This window comes from Macaca thibetana, chromosome 9 (genome assembly GCF_024542745.1).
Source record: "Macaca thibetana thibetana isolate TM-01 chromosome 9, ASM2454274v1, whole genome shotgun sequence".
NCBI classification, from domain to species: Eukaryota; Metazoa; Chordata; class Mammalia; order Primates; family Cercopithecidae; genus Macaca; species Macaca thibetana.
Window position 1 is genome coordinate 49,277,936 of NC_065586.1, and position 22,459 is coordinate 49,300,394.

The 22,459-nt window shown below is 36.5% G+C and overlaps 1 protein-coding gene across 10 annotated transcripts in view; it reads right to left on the reverse strand.

Moving 5' to 3' along the window:
* The window catches only part of CCSER2 (coiled-coil serine rich protein 2), a 188,440-nt gene that overhangs the window by 20,099 nt on the left and 145,882 nt on the right, over nt 1-22,459 (reverse strand). For all 10 annotated transcript variants that reach the window (XM_050803815.1, XM_050803821.1, XM_050803820.1 and 7 more), the window contains one exon: nt 15,553-15,642. In XM_050803815.1, the coding sequence (XP_050659772.1) occupies nt 15,553-15,642 (90 nt within the window). The remainder of the gene's footprint in view (nt 1-15,552; nt 15,643-22,459) is intronic.

The following is a 22,459-nucleotide window of genomic DNA, read 5'->3' on the forward strand; positions in this document are numbered from 1 at the left end:
GCTTCTTAGCTTTACTTATTTTAATCACAGATTATCAGAACTATGATACTCTCGAAATGTCATTTACTTCAATTTCCTCACTTTACAGAAAAGTTTCTTCAAGAAAGGAACTGTTCAATGTTATACAAAGGGAACCATATTGGGTCTTATGTCCCTAGCCTCCTCACTGACTGAAACATATGCACAAATAAAACTACTGAAACACTATTAAAATATCATCAACGAAAATCAGCCTACAAATCATCATCATACCCAGTTAAATCTGCAAAAGAAATTATGTATATTTTTTCAGACCAATTAATCTGACTTAAAAATAAAGTATTAAAAATTACTGATAATAGTTTATCAGTGTTTACAGATCTTATGAACAGTTTGAAATGAAAAAATTTTTCTCACTTTCCGTATCAACATTCTTTGACTCAGGCATAATCAGATACTTCTTTAAATTTAAGGGTGATCCCACATTGTTCAATATAAAACAGAAACATAAAAGATCCATTTTCTATGTTGATGAAGGGAAACAACAGCTACAAAAACTAAATTAACAATCTTTAGGATAGTCTAATAAATAAAAATTTTATCTTTTGAAATTATTATATATATATATTTTTGCTAATTTGGCAAAAACAGCTTAGAAAATATTGAATAAGCTGATGACCTCAGATGCTCTCCATAGATACTACCTGCTGTTCTGCTGTTTGTGAAATGTTTTGGTTCAAAGGCTTTATACTAAACAGATTCTCAACCAAATCTTCCCTATGCGTTTTGCAGAACCAAGCTTCTACCCACTGTACTACTAAGTAAAGAAACTTTCAGATGGGAACATCATAGACATGCTTAAGAAAACAGTCATAGACTCCTTCATCAAGCAGGTATGTTTACCTTTGCAGGTCTGTGGAAATAGCACTGACCTGGGAGTCAGGGAAACTGTTTTTTTCCTTGCATCTTTCCCAAGCCTCATAACCCTGAGAAAATTACTGATTTCTGGGCCTCAGTTTTCTCATTTGTCAGATGCAGAGGTTGGACTGGTTCATCTCGAAGAACCCTCTTACTTTTAGTTCCTATATTTAGTTACTCATATCTGTACCCATCTCCACTCCAGCAATTTTATAACTCTATTTTTAATTTTGTAACTCTATTTATATGGCATTTAAAGCAATCAACTTTGTATTAAACTGTCTCTCCTGCTAGATCATTAATTCCTGAAATAATTTAGGTGAAAGTATCTGTCACAGTACCTATAACTTGGCAGGAGTTTTAAAAGATATTCGATGTCCGACCTTCTATAGCCTAAAACTCCCCCAGCATATAGCAGACACTAAGTAACTACTGATTTAAACAAAATTACATTAATTAACTGTGTTTATCTAGAGATGCAGTTGTAGATCTGTCAATCCTGGCCACACGCTATAACCACCTAAGAAATTTTAAAAACAAAAACAATGATATCTATCTTCATTTCCCCAAGACCAACAAATCATAATCTCTGGCATAGGTCTGAGTATGAGAAGACAACTTTGTGAAATAAATACATAAACAGCGCTGCCTGCCACTGCCAAGGGGCACCCATCTATTAGCTTATCGAACAGTTGTATGCCATCTGAGCTTATGCCCAGAAAGATAAAGAATGTTACTCATTTTATTTCTGCCACCTACAATGCTTCCTCCACTTCTCTACCCATCTGTCAAACACCCATGCAGCCCCCTTAGGCTCTTTCAAACCCATTTCCTAAAAGCTTCTCCTGATCCTACCTAAATTAATTATGATCATTCTTGTTTATAAACACCCACAGCAATTGGTGGAATCTTTCTTCCTCTTTTTCTTCACTTTGATTTGCGTATCTTAAAAATTCTTCTACTAAATATAACCACCCTGAGAATAACAGCTCTCTTACTTTTCTTGGTGTCAACTACTTAGCTTCTTTCAATTTACTTATACAGAGTAGAAATAACATACTCTGATCAGCATTTAATAGAAGAGGGAATTCCAGTTTCAAGGAAAGATGGAGTAGAAATACTGCTCCCTTTTCCTGCTGTCAAATACAGCTAAAAACCTTGGGCACTACATATAAAACACAATACTCCGAAAGGTAGAGAGAAAAAGTGAGACCAGCTTGGGACCCAAGGAAAAATACAGTGATTTTCTTTTTGCCTAATGTATCCTAAAATGAGTGATAGAAGCTAGCACCTGCAAATGCCAAGGAACACACAAAACAATTAAGAAAGTCTGCATGCACTCTCTAGTCAAAGGATCAGGAAAGAGGTAGCCTAGCAATGCAGAAAACTTGTATCCAGTAATCTACCTAACACCACAGAAAAACCTGTGGCCCCAGCCCCCATTCCCATCAGAAAGGGAGGGCTGGGAAGGCCTGGCGTGGTGGCTCACGCCTGTAATCCCAGCACTTTAGGAGGCGGGCGGATCACGAGGTCAGGAGATGGACACCATCCTGGCTAACATGGTGAAACGCTGTCTCTACTAAAAATACAAAAAGTTAGCCGGGCATGGTGGCAGGTGCGTGTAGTCCCAGCTACTCGGGAGGCTGAGGCAGGAGAATGGCATGAACTCAGGAGGCGGAGCTTGCAGTGAGCCGAGATCATGCCACTGTACTCCAGCCTGGGCGACAGAGGGAGACTCCGTCTCAAAAAAAAAAAAAAAAAAAAAAAAAAAAAACAGAAAGGGAGGACTGGGGAGTGTAGGCCTCCACCCTTGCATGGCTGTGACATTTTCTTATGTACTTCTTAAAATATGCATAGAAAATATTTAAGAAACTTATAAATGGAGGAGGAAAAGGGACTTAAAGGGATATAAGGTTTCTACATGTAGTAGACTATATATAGTTAAATATAAATGTGTGTGTGTGTGAAATATAATGCCTAGAGTAACAACCAAAACATTATTATAAAGACATAAACTCAAAACACTATATATAAATAAAAATGGAATTATTTTAAAAAGTAACTAATATACAGAAAAGAAAAAGAAAGTAGAAATAAAGAAAAAAGAAAACAAAAATAAATAAAATGGCAGACTTACACAGCAAAAATTACATTAAATATAAAGGGCTGAAATACACCATTAAAAGACAGATTGGTAGATAGATCATGGCCTAACTATATGCAGATTACAGGAAATTCATGTTATGTATAAATATATATATATATTTTTTAAAGTAAAAGATGAAAAAGATATACCACGCCAAAAAAAAAAAATCAAAAGAAATTTGGTGTGCTCATATTACTATCAAATAGACTTCAGAGCAAAAAGAATACCCACATACAGAAAAAGACCTCACAAAATGATAAAAAGGTCAATCTACCAAGAAGACACAGTGATCCTAACAGTACACCAAACTGCAGAAATGTACAGTACTTGAAGCAAAATCTCATAAAATTGAATCGCCAAATCTACAATTACAATGGGAGAGCTCAATACCCCATCCCAACAACTGATAAAAGTAACTAGACAAGAAAATCAGCAATGATATATAAAACTCAAGGACACCACTAACAGCACCTAGTCAATGTTTACAGAATATTCTATCCAACAATAGCAAAAAGCAATCTTTTCAAGCATCCACACAACATTTACCAAGACAGACCACAGTTTGGGCCACAAGACAAGCCACAACAAAGTTAAAATAACTGAAATTATACAGAATGTGTTCTCTGACCACAATGGGATCAAATTAGAAATCAACAATAGAAAGATGACAAGAATATGTCCAAACACTTGGATACTAAAATTCATACCCCTAAGTTATCCATGGGTCAGTCAGAGAGGAAGTCTCAAGGGAAAAAAAAACAAAAAAACAAAACAAAAAAACAAACCATATCGAACTGAATGAAAAGAAAATACATAATGTATAGAAACAGTTGAAAAAATATATAATATGTAGGAAACAGCTGAAGTAGAGACAGAAAAGGGGAAAAAAAATCTTCAATAAGCTAAACTGATGTCTTAAGAAACCAGAGAAAATAAGACCAAAATAAACCCAAAGTAAGAAGAAAGAAAAAAAAATGAGGATAGCAGAAATCAGCAGTTCTGTGGTGTAACCATTCTTTTGCTTCTTTTCTTCTCTAATAAACTCATTTTCACTTTACTCTGTGGACTCACCCAAGATTTCCTGTGTGAGATCCAAGAACCTTCTCTTGGGGTCTGGATTACCCTTTCCGGTAATATATTCCATAATGAACCATGAACAGACAATACTTTGGTCTTCCAAATATCACCTTTTGTCAGGACTCAGAGTTATGAGTGGCTTTCACCACATCGCTGCTTTATGACTGCGCTCCACTCTACCTTGACTACAAGAGACCCTACAAATTAGGAAGGAATATCATTACCCCTATTAAGCCAAAAGATACCACAGAAGATCGATCTTGGTTGCTCTACAACTTTTAGGATTAAGGGTCCCCTTGTAAAGGGGAGAGGGAAATAGAGGCATCCGAATCAGAGCAATTCCATCTTGAACAAGGGCTAGGTAAAATGAGGATAAGACCAGCAGGACTACATTCCCAGGAGGTTAGGCACTCTCAGTCACCGGATGAGTCACTGGATGAGGAGGCTGGCATTAAGATAAACAGTTCACAAAGACCCTGCCGATAAAACATGATGCAGTAAAGAAGCTGGCCAAAACCCACCACAACCAATATGGCAATGAAAGTGACCTCTGGTCATCCTTACTGCTCATTATATGCTAATTATAATACATTAGCATGCCAAAAGACACTCCCATCAGCACCATGACAATTCACAAATGTCATCAGAATGTCCAGAAGTTACCCTACATCATGGGTCCCCAAGCCCTGGGCCACAGACCAGTACCAATTCATGGGCTATTAGCAACCTGGCAACACAGCAGGAGGTGAGCAGCAGGAGGCGAGTGAGTTGAAGCTTCATCTGTATTTACAGCTACTCCCCACTGCTTGCATTGTCACCTGAACTCTGCCTCCAGTAAGATCAGCAGCAGCATCAGATTCTCATAGAAGCAGGAACTTTATTGTGAACTGCACATGCGAGAAATCTAGATTGCTTGCTCCTTATGATAATGCCTGATAATCTGTCACTGTCTGCCATCACCCCTAGATGGGACCATCTAGTTGTATAAAAATAAGCTCAGGGCTCCCCCTGATTCTACATTATGGTGAGTTCTATAATTATTTCATTATATATTACAATGTAATCATAATAGAAATAAAGTGCACAATAAATGTAATGTACTTGAATCATCCTTAAACCATCCACACCCCTCCAACAACCCTCTCCCCGTCTGGAAAAGTTGTCTTCCACGAAACCAGTCCCTGATGTCAGAAAGGTTGGGGACTGCTGCACTATATAATTTAAAAGAAAGAGAAACCCAAAGTTTTGGGAAATTCTCGTTCCTTTCCCAGAAAACTCATGAATAATCCTTGCTTAGCATATGACTGAGAAAAAAAACCATTAAAAAGAGCCAACCAGCAGCCCTCAGGGCTCTGTCTATGGAGTAACAATTCTTTTGTTTCTTTACTTCTCTAATAAACTTACTTTCACTATAAAAAGAGCAGGCTCCTTGAAATTGAACATAGAAAAATAGAGAAAATCAAGGAAACAAAATGTTGGTTCTTTAAAAGATCTGTAAAATTGACAAACCACTAGCAAGAGTGACAAAGAAAGAGAAGGTAAATTACCAAAATCAGAATGAAACAAAGAAAATCACTACAGACCCTCCAGCCATTAAGGTAATAAAGGAATATTATGAACAACTTTACAGTCATAAATTTGACAACTGAGAAAAAGGGCCAATTCCTCAAAACCACAAACTATCAAAATTCATCCAAGATGAAAGAAGTCATTTGAATAGGTCAATAACTATTAAGGAAGTTGAATTTATAACTTTAAAAACTCCCAAAATAGAAATCTCCAGGCCCAGATAATTTTACTGATAAATTCTACTAAACGTTTAAAGAAGAATTAATCATTAATTCTGGCCGGGCGCGGTGGCTCAAGCCTGTAATCCCAGCACTTTGGGAGGCCGAGAAGGGTGGATCACGAGGTCAGGAGATCGAGACCATCCTGGCTAACACGGTGAAACCCCGTCTCTACCAAAAAATACAAAAAACTAGCCGGGCGAGTTGGCGGGCGCCTGTAGTCCCAGCTACTTGGGAGGCTGAGGCAGGAGAATGGCGTAAACCCAGGAGGCAGTGAGCTGAGATCCGGCCACTGCACTCCAGCCTGGGTGACAGAGCGAGACTCCATCTCAAAAAAAAAAAAAAAAAAAAAAAAAAAAATCATTAATTCTACACAATATCTTCCATAAAGCAGACGAGGAGAAAACACCTTCCAAAGTATTTATGAGGTCAGATTTAACTTAATACAAAGCAGACAAAGACAATACAACAAAAGAAAAATAAAGAATAAAAAGCATTAACCCCCAGAATACAGATGAAAAAATCTTTAACAAAATACTATTAACTAGAATTCAGGAATATATAAAAAGAACTACATACCATGACTAAAGGGGTTTATTTCAGGCCTATGAGATTAGTTCAGTATTAGAAAATCAATCAGTGCAATCAATAGGCTAAAGAAGAAAACTCATAGGTTCGTAGCAATGACCAAAACAAGAGTAACAAAATCCAACTCACATTCATGATAAAAACTCTTAGCAATCTAGGAATAGAGGGAAACTACTTCAACTTGATAAAAACCATCTCCCAAATATCGAGAGCTAACATCTACTTAAAGGTGAAAGACTGAATGCTTTTTCCCCTTAGATTAGGAAAAAGGCAAGAATCCCCATTCTCATAATTCTTATTCAACACAGTAATGAAAATCCAAGCTGGTGACATAATGCAAAGAAAGGAAATAAAAGACATCAGATCAAAAAGTGAGAACACTGTTACTATTTATAGATGACATAATGGTCAACATAGAAAACCCCAGACTACAGGCTGTGCACGGTGTCTCACGCCTGTAATCCTAGAACTTTGGGAGGCCGAGGCGGGTGGATCACGAAGTCAGGAAATCGAGACCATCCTGGCTAACATGGTGAAACTCCGTCTCTACTAAAAAACACAAAAATTAGCTGGGCGTGGTGGCGGGCGCCTGTAGTCCCAGCTACTCAGGAGGCTGAGGCAGGAGAATGGCATGAATCCAGGAGGCGGAGCTTGCAGTGAGCCGAGATTGCACCACTGCACTCCAGCCTGGGCGACACAGCTAGACTCCGTCTCTGGGGGCACGGTGGGGGGAGACCCAAAACTACAGAAAAACTCTCAAAACTAGTAAGTGAGATTACTAAATTCACAAAATTCAAGGTCAATATACAGAAATCGATTTTATTTATTTATTTTATTTTATTTTATTTTTTTGCAAGGGAGTCTTGCTCTGTTGCCCAGGCTGGAGTGCAGTGGCACGATCTTGGCTCACTGCAAGCTCTGCCTCCCAGGTTTACACCATTCTCTTTCCTCAGCTTCCCGAGTAGCTGGAACTACAGGCACCCGCCACCACACCCGGCTAATTTTTTCTATTTTTAATAGAGATAGGGTTTCACCGTGTTAGCCAGGATGGTCTAGATCTCCTGACCTTGTGATCTGTCCGCCTCAGCCTCCCAAAGTGCTGGGATTACAGGCATGAGCCACCCCGCCGGCCCAGAAATCAATTTTATTTCTAAGTACCAGCAATCAGCACAGGGAAAGTGAAATTTAACAGTATCACTTATAACCACCCCCAAACATGAAAAAGAAAGAAATGTAAGAAAGCACGTAGTGAACTGTGTTCTGAAAACTGAAAAATGCTGATTAAAGAAATCAAAAAGGTTTAAATTAATGGAGAGACATACTGTATTCATAAATTGGGAGAATCAACATCTTTACTATTTATTTAAACAGTTTATTTAAACTGTGGTACATCCATATCATGGAATAGTACTCAGCAATAAAAAGAAACAAACTACTGATGCACACAACTACCTGAATGGATCTCCAGGGTGCTATGCTAGTTTTAAAAAGCCAAGCTCCAAAGCTCAACACTGTAAGATAGTATTTATATAAAATCTGAAAATAACAAAATTATAAAGACGTAAAACAGATTTAGTGGTTGCCAGAGGCTAGGAATGGAGAGAAAGTGAGAATGGTTATGAATGTAGAGGTACCACACAAGGGAAAATGCTGTGGTAGTACAATAGTTGTATACCTTAAATATGATGATCGTTACTACACAAGTTATAAAATGGCACAGAAGTGCACATGCATGCACACACACACCATCACTAATGCCAATTTCCTGGTTTTGGTACTGTACTATAATTATGTAAAATGTAACTATTGTGGAAAACTGGTTGAAAGATAAAAAAGCTCTCTCTACATTTTTTGCAACTTCTTATCACTCTTTTGTAATCACACTATGGGCAAACTGCTTCTTCTAATGGATACTACAGACAAAGTTTTCAAAAATGCGTTACATAGTTCTGGTATCTGGTATTGAAAAATACAGATTTAGATACCTGTAAACTTATAACCAATAAACCACTCAATTGCTATAATAACTATATTTAATTTGTTTGTATCCTTAAGAAACAATTCTGTTTTTTCGGTTATTGGTTTAACCTGTATCCATGAAAGAAAGTAACACAACTAATGTTTAAAAAAAATAGAAGAAATGACAAACAAAAGAATTCTTGTCATAAATTCTGCATGCCACACAATGTCTCAGCAACATAGATGGCTCCTGTCAACATTCAGATCATCAAAACACAGGCTGTATTCCATGGCCAATGTCTAATATTGAGTAAACACTGAATAATTTAAAAATAACTGTATGACCAGATCATAAATATTACTTATTTAAACACCAATGTATATATGATTTTCTCTACAAATACTTTTAGCAGCATTTAAAAATATAAGTAATAGTGAATACAAATAAAAGACCTTAAAGAAGTAATTCCCTCTGGAACACACACACACACACACACACACACACACACACACACACACACACACACACACACACACACACACACACACACGCACTCACATGCAACGTCTCTCCAGAGAAATAATGAGCTCATTTAAATTTAAAATCAGGACATTTGGCAGGGCACGGTGGGTGGCTCATGCCTGTGGTTGCAGCACTTTGGGAGGCCGAGGTGGGCAGATCACCTGAGGTCAGGAGTTCAAGACCAGCCTGGCCAATATGGTGGAACCTGGTCTTTACTAAAAATACAGAAATTAGCCAGGTGTGGTGGGATGCACCTGTGGTACCAGCTACTTGGGAGGCTGTGGTGGGAGAATCTCTTGAACAGGGAGGCGGATGTTGCAGTGAGCCAAGATCACACCACTGACTCCAGCCTGGGCAACAGAGTAAGATTCCATCTCAAAAAAAAAAAAAAAAAAAAAAAAAAAGAAAAAGAAAAAAAATTGACATTTTTGCCACATAAAAATTAATCAATAATGTTGCCCACTTCCAAATCAGGAAAGATTACGGTCTGAGAAAATGGATTTGGGGGAGATTATTCATAAGATAAATCGTTTGCCTGCATTGTCTTTTGGTTAGCATTCCATCCCATCTCTCAGTCAAGAAAAAATAGAGCGGAGTTCTTTGCTAATAAATTTCCATGGTTGCTAGAAACTAGGTAAAATCTGTCTCCTTTGGAAATCATAAACATTTGATGTGATTTTTATGATGTAACTGTGATAGTTTTCTGCTTTTACTTTTTCTATTTTATAAATATTTATGATGGGAAAATACTTGACTCGGTAAATCTGAGGCCCAAAAACCTAATTCTTTTTTTTTGAGACAGAGTTTCACTCTTGTTGCCCAGGCTGGAGTGCAATGGTGCAATCTCAGCTCAACGCAACCTCCACCACCTGGGTTCAAGTGATTCTCCTGCCTCAGCCTCCTGAGTAGCTGGGATTGTAGGCATGCACCACCATGCCTGGCTAATTTTTGTATTTTTAGTAGAGACAGGATTTCTCCATGTTGGTCAGGCTGGTCTCAAACTCCCAACATCCGGCGATCCACCCGCCTTGGCCTCCCAAAGTGCTGGGACCAAAAACCTAATTCCAAGCACAAAAAGGATGGTTGACAATGCTGACCATATTCCAATTGCTGAACTTATATAAATTACATATGCATATCTTTTATACGTACCATAACACGGATTAATCTTTCAGTACTATAATTCCAACAGATCACTTTTAATGTATATAAAATCATCTTTTCTTGCCTCTTTGCTATATATAACAGAGTTAGTTCTTAAAAATATGAGAGAAAATTGGCATTAGATCAAATTGTGCCCATTCAGAATTTTAACTAGTAGGCACCTTTTCACACTGATACCAATACAACGGTCTGTGTATTCATACACTCAATTTTCAGAGTAATCCAGGTCAGGTCATTACATGACAGGCCAGGTAGATCCTTTGGGTCTACCCTGTTCTCCCTGCTTAGAGATTCAAGGGGTAAGTAATAAGGCATTTGAAGGTATGAGTCCAGAAATGTTTTTTTCCTAATATTTTGGCTTCTCTGGTTAACTTGAGGTGTTCAAACAAATGGCTTACAAAAGGTACATATCATAAGATTCTACAATTTACTTAATGTGCAAAATATTCATATTTTTAAATACTGATGTTAAATGCTTTTACAACAGTATTGGAAATACATAAAAATAAATTCAGTTCAAGATAATGCTAATTTTTAAGAATATGCTTGTACATGGATCCATACACTATGTTTAAAAATGGTTTCGTAAGTTTTTATGTTTAAAATGAATCTTGATTTCTCGCATAACCAACATCCACCAGCAGTATTCACAGTAACATCAACTATTTTCATTTGAGTGATTAGGCACCTTCCATATTGTTATTCTTCTTTTCGTGTTACTCATTTCATCATTGTAGCTTGGTATTTTGCCCCTCAGATGAGGGAAAAAAAATTGCCCCACTTTCCTCTGGAGGTATCATTTTCTGCTCTTACAGCTCATTCTTATCTCTTTTCCCTCTTTTTTCTCCACCTAAATCTGAACTCCATCTTTTTTATTTTCCTTCATTTCTTCTGAAAATTGCTTTTACTGACTTGCCCTTTACTTATTGTTCTAGGTGGCTTTCCATATCCATGTAAGTAGATATCATTAGGTCTAGGGCTGCTTTGTCCAAAATGATGTCAATTAGCTACATGTGACTATTTACATTTAAATTAATTACAACTAAAGAAAATGAAAAATTTTCTTCCTTAATTGTATTAGCCACATTTTCAAGTGCTCAACAGTCACATGTAGCTACAGGTACTACAACGGACAGCACAGAAAGTTGTATAGGACTGTGCCGCTCTAGAGTAGGGCATTCTCAATTCTGGAATATGACTTATGGCTGCCCTCTTTTTATAATGCAAGGCTCACGGGAGTTTATAACACTATATTATTGCTGTCCCAAGTAGAAGATAGATCCCTTACTCCAGTAAGAAGTGTTTCACACTGTGGTCCTCAATGCTGAAAACACTGTTCTTAAAAACTTATACTTGAAAACATCCTGTATTATGCCTACAGCATGGCTTAGGCAGTTCCCAATAGTAGTAGAAACCTTTGTCTTGCCCTAAATGAAGAGGACCCACAGGTGACTACTAATGTTCTCTTGCTGGGTTTAGTCTCACAAAAAACAACCAATCCAAACTCAAACAGTTTTGTTCTTTATCAGTACAGCTCTAACACCAAAAGCACCTGTAGCATGAAAGCCAAATTTTACTACAGGCAGAAAAAAACTCCTAAAATTCTGAGGATCGATACATATAAAATCAATACACAAAAGGTGAGGTTGAATATATGCAGAAAATAGCATGATAAAATGGTTTTTAGGCCAGGAGGAAGAAAGAATTTGTAAGATAAGAAACACTAACAGGAATGGTCATTATATAAATAGTTGGGAGTGGCTTCCCAGTACCATCTGAAATGACGGTGTGGGGCACAGGGGGTAGCCCTCCTGCCCTTCTATTTCCTCTTTTGTGGAGGGAAATATCAGGGGCTTTTAAAAATATATATATATATAACCTAATGACATCAAATACTTGAATCATACAACTTAACATCATGGCCACCAAGCCACTTTCTGATCATACTTTGTTGGTGGTAGTATAAGCCTGTATAAACCTTTCAGGAAAAAAAAAACCTGTAGTAATTTATTTCAAGAACCTTACAAAGACCATCCAGTAAAGGAATTAACTCCTTAACTTGATTAAAGGTAATGCACTCTTCATTTTGGTTTAGCAAAAAATCAAACCAAATAATAATAGCAGCCATCATTACCACTACCTATGTAGGTTAAAATGCCACATATACAACAAATTCCATCTAAATAGATATGACAGATGGCACATACACATATACACACATCCCCAAAAAAGGCTGGAAGACCATATATGAAATGTTAACAATGACTGTCATTGGCTTGTATGAGTTAAGTACGTTAAATTTTTCTTAAGTTGTTTTGCTTCTCTATTTTCTATATTTCCTATAGAATAAATATATTGTTATCTCTCAATAAAAATAGACAGGAAAGGAAAAATCCACTTTAGAGTACTTCTCTTTTAAACATATATTTTTTGGCCTCATGTTATTCATAAAGTATCCTTAGTATTCTATTTTTTCATTCTTTTAGTGAGAGGTATTGAATTTTATTATTTCTATTGAGAAAATGACTTATGTAATTTAATATGTCAAAAGATTTCTTCATACTCACATTAGATTGAACCTAACTTGGTTGTAGAGGAGTTTTCTTTTACACTGTTACTGAAACTATGCCTTTTCAACCAAAAATCCTTTTTTCTCAGTAACTTAAAATACAAGTATGTATGTGGTCAGGCATGGTGGCTCATGTCTGTAATCCCAGCATTTGGGGAGGCTGAGGCAAAATGATCACTTGAGCCCAGGAGTGTGAGACCCCTGTCTCTACAAATAATCAAAAAATTAGCCAGGCATGGTGGTACACACCTGTGGTCCCAGCTACTTGGAAGGCTGAGGCAGGAGGATCACTTGAGCCCAGGAGGTCAAGGCTACAGTGGACCATAACCGCACCATTGCACTCTAGCCTGGGTGACAGAGCAAGATCCTGTCTCAAAATAAATTAAATAATTTTTAAAATACAAGTATGTTTTTATGGATTATCACAGTGTACTGCTAAGTCTTCTACGATGCAGTGCAAACCTGAGCACCTGTTTTTTTCCTCTCAGGGAAGTAAGTCCTTATTATGATCTCTCACTAAGATTAAGCCTCTGTCCTCCCTTCCCAGAGCTATGATTCTTTTCTCTTCTCTATTCCTTCTAGCCCACTCACCTCCTGCAACCATTCAAAAGAAAAGCAACTAAAATAAGACTGCTGTATACAAGTTGTATAAACACTTGCTCAAGTCACTTCTGCATCTTAGCTTCTTTACATGCAGAAAAAGAGTGTGCTTACTATCATTTAAGCATACCAGAGGTTTCTACAAGCATCTTGAGGGATGGAACTGTATCTTCTTTATATTTACACATCCAAATTAATACAGTGCCTGGCCTGAAGTAGGCACATAAATATCTGCTGAATGAGTAAATGCATATCTGCTTTTCTTCCTTTCCCCTGTTCTACTATTATATTTCTTCTTCTTATTTCCTGTTGATTCTCTACTTCAGAGATCTTATTTGTAGCCATTAAGTGATACCAAAATCCCCTTGGAAAAATCTCAATACATTCAAATTTTTGCTCTGCTGCTGTTGGCAGCAAACCACTCTCCTTCAAAGGCTCTTCAATGTGCTTTTGGAGAAAAGAACCTAGAACTAGCAGTCAAGAGTCTTAAGTTGTAGTACTAGCTCAGCCACTTTTTAATTATGGAAACTTTGCTACACCAGTTTATCTCCCTAGCTTTTGCTACCTTAGCTACAAAACAAAGGTATTTGGCCAGATGATTCCTATAGTAACAGATAACAGGGAAAGCTGAAGTCTGAGTTTGTTAGGTGTGCTAGGCTGAAAAATTGATCTTCACTTGACCTAAGATCATAGTAAAACTAACTCAAGAATACATTCCAGAACGAGTTACTTTTGTCTGATGAGGAGGAAGACTAACATCCAGTTTCCAGAACAGTGAGGTTGAAGGAGCCAGAGGTGGTATAAAGATTTCCATGAGGATGGCAAAATGGAACTTATCATGCTTAATAGAATCACCAATCTTCTTAGTAGCACAGTTAGAAGACATAACATCCCTATGGGTTAAATGGAGACACCTGGAAAGCCCAAACTTCCATCTAGAAGCAAGGGGCATGGTCTTCTATTAAACAACTGTCTGCAAACAGATGAGCTTCCACCGCCTTTGACATTAAAAAATATTACATCATCTTTGTCTGTTGGTGTCTTTTGCTTTCCACGATTCAAACACAACCTTCATTTTCTTCACCAAGCTCCTTGATTCTTTCAACTAGATTTCCCACATCCTTTGAACCTTATAGACTTACACAGCACTTTACCTACATCAATGTATTCCCAATTTCTTTAAGAAGTACTTATAAACGGAGGAATCCTTCTTTGTCTGTGTATTTCCTTCCCTAATTCCCCACTTCTAGTTCGAAACCCAAATATCTGGGATGAGAGAGGATCATCAAACTTTTGTTGAATAGATTAACTCCTACAATCGTATCTTATAAGAGCACACAAAAAAAATACTTGTTATATGAAAAGAAACAAAACTCTTTTATAAACTTTAAAGGCTTATGGCTAAGCTTTACAAACTAAATTGCTGATTATATTAGCCATTACATTTCTCTGTTCCTTTGTGTTACTAGAATTCCACTCCTAAATATAAGGCAAAAGAAGAGTCAAGGCTGACTTATTAGGCAATCTCTTAATAAGAAATGTCTATTACCTGGCCCCAAACAATAGAATGACTAACGTCCATATGATAATTCTCTGGCTCACACATATCCTGAACTGAGTTCTCAATAACTCAAATTAAATGATAGAGTATTTTTAGCACTAAACATGTTTTGAGATACAACATTTCTGAAAAACAAATAAGCACGGAACACACAGGTACTTTCTATTTAAAGTAAACCATTCCCTAGTTCTGCCTAAAACAAAACTTTTATTGTCTGTATCTTTGTGCATTTATATTTCCTAACACCCTCGACATCTGAGTAATTATAATAAACACATTTAAAAAGTTTTAACAAAAAAGGAATATGCTACATCATATATTTTCTAAGTGTCATATGCTGCTAAAGTAGGATGACTGCATACAGGACTGCTGCTTCCTTTAAGGCATGTGGAACTACTCTCACAAATACATGCAATAAGAGGAGAGTAGACACACAAATAAAATGAACCATAGTGTGCAGAATGAAAAAGCTATTAAATGCACATTCACTTACATAAGACACACAAGAGAAGCTTTAGGAAAGCACATAAACACCTAAGAGACAAGCAAAAATAAATTACCTACAACAAAATTAACAGCCATGACAGATTCAAAATTATTAGAGATTGCTGTAAAAAGAGTGAAATAAAACCTCAAAATAGCAAATGACCGGAGAGGAGGCTAAGAGCACATGTTACTTACAGGAATTCGTCTCCAGGGTGTTTGGGTATATTTATCAGCATAAGTGCATTTTTCCTCTTTACATTTTTGGTGGCAGATATGCTGAGTTGCCTAAACAAAAACACAAATTTTTACATTGGTTTAATTCTGCATATACACACCAAGACACACAAGAGAAGCTTTAGGAAAACACATAAACACCTAAGAGACAAGCAAAAATAAATTACCTAAAAAAAAAGTAACAGCTATGACAGGAGGTAATCAGGGCTCTTTTAGGGGGTATGCAACCAAATCAACAAAAAAGTCACACATGGCAAAATAGTTCTGGCTACTTTTTTTGAAAAAAAAAAACGTTATCAACAGCAAACATTAAGGTCTATTAAGTGGTCTCTCATCTTATTCAGGGAGTGGGTTTGAGAGTCAGCCTCAATTCTAACCTTATAAGGTTAGAATTTTGAATAATCTAAATTACCCTTGGCAATCTCTTATATTGTCCATAAAACATACAATATATGATTTTATGTAAATCAATATATAGAGTTAAGTATATGGATGTAGAACATATAGGAATATTCAGTATATAAAGAATACAACTGCAGAATTTACAGTATTTCCCTAAACTGTCATGGTACTACAGTCACTAAAGCTCAGTTTCTTAAATGCATTTTTTATGGGACTCTGCTGGACACTGAATACCACCAGTCCACTTGTCAGGATGTCTGTTCTCATGTGCCGTCTGATGAAGCCTCTTTCATGATGTGTTGACTTTACTGGACTGAAATATTTTGAAGAGTGTCAGCCCTTTGACAAGATCCATCTGACCATTTCTGTTCACAAATGATTTCTCCACACGATTCCACTCAAAGCACACTCATTTACATAACACAAAGTAACTTTCTCAAATAATCATCACTTTCAAAAAACATCATTAAAATATTGATAAAGAGAATCCTCCTGGCCAGGCGCAGTGGCTCACACCTGTAATTCCAGCACTTTGGGAGGCGGAGGCAGGTGGATCACGAGGTCAGGAGATCGAGACTATCCTGGCTAACATGGTGAAACCCCGTCTGCACTAAAAATACAAAAAATTTGCTGAGCATGGTGGCGGGCGCCTGTAGTCCTAGCTACTTGGGAGGCTGAGGCAGGAGAATGGCATGAATCCAGAAGCGGAGCGCGCAGTGAGCCGAGATCACACCACTGCACTCCAGCCTGGGCAACAGAGTGAGACACCATCTCAAAAAAAAAAAAAAAAAAAAAAAAAAGAGAATTCTCCCTTAGTGAAAATCTAGAAAATAACCACATTATTTGTTAAACAACCTCTCTGGAGGTAGACATACTTTCTCATAGGAAACTAAAAAATTCTTGATTATTGCATCAGGTTAAAATGAGACATTTCTACTTTAATAATATTTACCCATATTCAAAATTTTTCTTAACTGCAATCAGATCATTCCAATTTCCTCATACAAAATAAAATCTAAAAACAAAAATGTCTATCATAGAGACATATTTTCCATTCCTATGAGACAGTCACTGAAACAAAATTCAATATAGGCCGGGTACAGTAGCTCACACCTGTACTCCCAGTACTTTGGGAGGCTGTGGCTGGCGGACTGTTTGGGCCCAGGAGTTCCAGACCAGCCAGGGCAACATGGTAAAACCCTGTATCTACAAAAAACACACAACAAAAACAGTCAGGCATGGTAGCATGTGCCTGTAGTCCCAACTACCTAGGAGGTTGAGGGAAGGATCACCTGAGCTCAGGAGGTCAAGGCCACAGTGTGCTGAGACTGCATCACCACACTCCATCTTGGGTGACAGAGTGAGATGCTAACTCCAAAATAACCCCCTAAATTCAATATATAATTGAGTCAACTTACAGTCTCTTGGAATTCACTGTAATAGGATCAACTTTTAACATATATGAGGGGTATATGATGAACAGAAAGGTAACTTAAAAACACTATTGAAATGAAAGCACTTTACTTATTCCATCCTATTGCAATTCCAGAAATTCAGATGCTCCTTGATTTATGATGGGGTCACACCTGAATAAACTCAAATATTGCTAAAAATGCACTTTTGACTTGGGATTATTTTCAACCTATGATGGGTTTATCAGGACATAATTCTGTCATAAGTTGAGGAGCTTACTGAATGAGTATCACTTTTGTACCATCATATAATCAAAAACTCCTAAGTAGTGGACTGTCTATAATTTATTTTCTGTTCTATATGCTAACACATGAAAAATAATATTTGGCAAATATAAGAGTTTTCCAAAATTTGGAAAGTCTAGTTTCTAGTGGCACGTCAACATATATAAAATGACTTAACAAATCATTTTCTCACCATCTGCCTTCTTTATTGCTGAGAGACTGTACAGATGCTCACCTTCTATTTGGTCGCATATTTGGGGAAATGTGTCCTAATCTCTTACCCCAAGGAGCTAGATCTTAATTAGTCTGAACCAATGTGATTAATCCCATTCTTCTATGCTTAGGAAGGGACAAGTAACTCAAATCTAGCCAATCAAATAGGAAAGTCTAGGGTATCTGAGAAAGGGTTTGTTGATTTTAAAAACAGACACTGGAGATAATAGGCCCTTAACCTATCCTTGGGTATTACTGTGTGAGAATGTGACACACAGAGCAACAGACATCTTGTGACCATGAATGGACAGCCAAGAGGATTCTAAAAAAATCCATCTGGAACCTAATCAATCATTAGCCAAATGACCAATAAGAAACCACGGAAATGGATGGGACCTATACAATTTCTTGTTGAGTTTACAACTGTTTTTATTTTTAAAATTACTTTTAGTTAGGGACTTTTACTTGGAACTTAAAACATCATAAGGTATGCACTGATTTACACTGAATGATTTAGGGCTTATATAAGAGTTGCTATTCATCATGTATCCACGGACCAGGCATTAGGTAGTTTACATATGTAGTTCTATCACAACGTAACTATCATAACCCTATATGGTCAGTACTACTTTTTTTTTTGAGATGGAGTCCTGCTCCACTGCCCAGGCTGGAGTGCAGTGGCATGCGATCTTGGCTCACTGCAACCTCGGCCTCACGGGTTCAAATAATTCTCCTGTCTCAGCCTCCCGAGTAGCTGGGACTACACGTGTACGCCACCATGCCCAGCTAATTTTTATATTTTTAGTAGAGACAGGGTTTCACCATGTTGGCCAGGCTGGTCTCGAACTCCTGACCTCAGGTGATCTGCCTGCCTTTGCCTCCCAAAGCACTGGGATTATAGGTATGAGCCACTGTGCCCGGCCCAGTCCTACTTTTATTATCCTCATTTACAGAAGGGGCCTAGGAGAGATTATAGAACTCCCTTCAGAGAACGTGGCTATTAAGTTTCAAAGTCAGGATCTGAACTCAGGTCTGTCTTGGCATTTCAAATATACTATGCTGCTAGCCCAATTAACGTGAGTTCCACTGTCTACGTGTCTCCATAAAGGAAACTCTACACTAGCAATTTCCCAAGATTATTCTGAAGAGTCAATGAGAAATGTATCTGTACTATTATTTAACTATGATATTGCAGTAAAGATAAACAGGCATTCTTAGAATTTTTAAATAAGGTTTGAATAGTTTAACTTCTATGCCTTTCAGTTAATTCTCAAAGCAGTGCAATCTGATTTTAAATCAGCATATTTTGAATACAACACTTTATAATGTCAATGTATTTTTATGAAAGTTTGCATGCAAACATAGGTTGGAGTTGAATGTATATATTTTTAAAAGATAAAAAAGCATAGAAGGCTATAACTGAAAGGGAACTTGGAAATCACCTAGACAAACCTTCATATTTTGGATAAAGAAAGTACTAGAGAGAGGTGATGGAAACTGTCAGTGCCATTACCTAATTAATATTAGAAACAAGTCCTTTAACTCCTAGTCTATGATTCTTCTGATTTTTATTCTTATATTAAGAATAGAAATGTAAAAAAAATTAAAAAATTTTAAAATAGGTGATTTTAATTTGATAATGTGAAAAATGCTGTTACTTATCTTTGTTTTCAAATGGTTTGTATCTGTTAAAACTCTCTTGGTTTGAACAAGTGACTTTCTCAAGTTCTATAACTAAACTTGATACTATTAAAATCTTTGAGTAATTTCTAATTTTCTACTATAAGAAGGATACTTGGCCACCTAAAACTAAGGCATTCACTTTACAGAGATCACTGCTTGCAGTGAGAAGCAGTGTATCTTTTCTAATCCTCTAAATTCATGTTGAGAAAACCACAATAACATTAGTCTTTACATGAACTGTAAAGAAAATATCAGAGTTCTCCTGGTATGGGGCCACAGCTCCTCTGCAATTTGTAAACACACTAATGAGATTCTAAGGTGTTTACAGAGGGAATTTCTAGCTGAATATACCACAGCTTCCCAAGCAATCCATGGGAAAACTATGCACACCACCTAGAAAAACAGGTGGCAGGCTCTTTTACGATAAATATGATTTCTAGGTTGAATATATTGTGTACAGAGAATTTCAAGGTACCTACTGATAAAGATTAATGCTTTCACTTTTCTTTCTTTAGGATGCTCTTCAATATTTCTTGAATCTTTCTAAAAATTATTTTCAAGGTGAGATACTGTTCAGGACAACTGGTGCAGTCTCTTCAACAAATCAACACACACACACACACACACACATACACACACACACACACACACACACACACACAAAAGAATGGTTCTAAATTAAAAGAGACTTAAGGGATATAACCGGTTGTGCATAGTCCTAGACTGAATTTTAGTTTAGGGACATCAAAGTACAGGATGTTTTTGGAACAACTGAGAAAATCTTAGTATGGACTAGATATTAGAAGATGTTAAGGAATTACTATTAATTGCTTAGAGATGGTAACATAATTTGAGCTATGAAGAGACCTGTTCTTACTTTTTTAAAGATACAATCTGAGGTTAAAAGAAAGAATATGTTATCAAAACTTCACAGCATAAAAAGATTCATCTTTCATTATTTATCATATGTCCATATAAAGTGACCTTTTTCACAAATCTTCGTCTTAAATTTACTTTTCTAATTTTACTACTGCAATCCTAATATTTTTGATGAGAATAATTTTATTCTGTCTCCCCCAATCTTTTATTTTACTTTTTAGACAGAGTCTCACTCTGTCACCCAGGCTGAAGTGCAGTGGCACGCTCTTGGCTCACTGCAACCTCTGCCTCCTGGGTTCAAGTGACTCTTCTGCCTCAGCCTCCCAAGTAGCTGGGGACTACAGGCGTGAACCACCACACCCAGCTAATTTTTTTTTATTTTTAGTAGAGACAGGGTTTTACCATGTTGGCCAAGCTGGTCTCGAACTTCTGACCTCAAGCAATCCATCCACTTAGGCCTCCCAAAGTGCTGGGATTACAGGAGTGAGCTACCATGTCCAGCCTCCCCTAGTCTTTTACGTTCAGCCTTATTGTGCCATTTTCCTTTAGCTAAATTTATTTTATACAAAGCAAGTTACTGGATTTTGCTTTAGATCCTCAAGGGAAGTCTCTCCAAGGCATAAGACTATTTGCAATTACTATTATATTTGTTATATTTGGTCTAATTTCTTTTACTTTAGTTTTGTGCTGTTTTTAAGTTTTCCTTATTTTTCTACTATGTCTTTTTTTTTAAATTTTAACTTTTGCAAGATACTTTACTCCAACTTACTAATAGTTACTTTAAAGCATGTCATAAACATTATTATAATTTATCTAAGTATATTTTTAAAAATTAAGAATGTAGAATATTCATTTGTAGAAGATAAAAAATTCAGTACTTCTAACTTCCTTCAGCATATTCTTTACCTTCTTCCTCAAACTTATTTAATCTGAATATTTTCCAAAATTAATAGCAACTTAAAAATTTAAAATTAAAAATAATTTTTAATTTCAGAAAAATTAAGGATTTGTAAATGCAAAGAAATCCCAACATTAGAATGATATGTAATTTACACTAGGTAAAATGGGCAGTAAGTTTTCTCCAACTAGTGGCTCAAAAGTTTATACCACTTAGTTTCCATTTCACTGCTCATTCATTTTAATCTTTATCTCCTTATTCTTGAGTTATTTTTCAATGTACCCCTCAAATATCTGAAATGTATTAACTGGGTAGCATATCTGTCAAGACATTAAAGGTCAGAATTTACCTTTGCATATAAATAAAAACTTGCTTGGATATAAAATAAGAGGTTCATAACCTCTTCTCTGAATTGTACAAGACACAATATCCTGTGCTCTGTAATATATTTTTGCAAAAATCGAAGCTTACATAATTTCCTTTGTTGTCTTTTTTCCTCTCCCTGAAAGTTGATTGGGTTCTTGTCTTTGGCTTTGAACACAAACACTAGGCCTTATTATTTGCCTGTTTAATTTTGTATGTGACAGGACTTCAATTTGCAATATTATGCTATTTTTAATTCAGATTCATAAATTTTCTTTCTTTAATCATAATATTTGATTTGTCTGCTCTATTTATTCATGAAATAGATCTCTGTGAGCTGACCCCAGTGGTTCAGAGCTCAGTATATCCTTTATATTTTCAGTGAGATTAATATTTCACCAAATTGCTTTGTTAGACCAAAATGTGCTCTTGACTCACAACAAAGATTTCCTTTTGACTGCTGTGATTTTTAGGCCATTATTTTCTTCTTATCATGGTCTTTTATATACAAACTAAATAATAATTAAATTCAACACACCATATTGTTTTCAAAGGAGACTAATATTTGAAATTGCACAATTATTAGATTATAAAGATTCAAACATGACTCTGATGGATCATTCAACATCATCCATAGGAAATAAACATTTTCTTGGAATACTCTTCAATCTGACAGTTATGCAGCTACCTAAATCTGAAGACCCAGGCTAATTCTCCTCACAGAGAGAGAAAA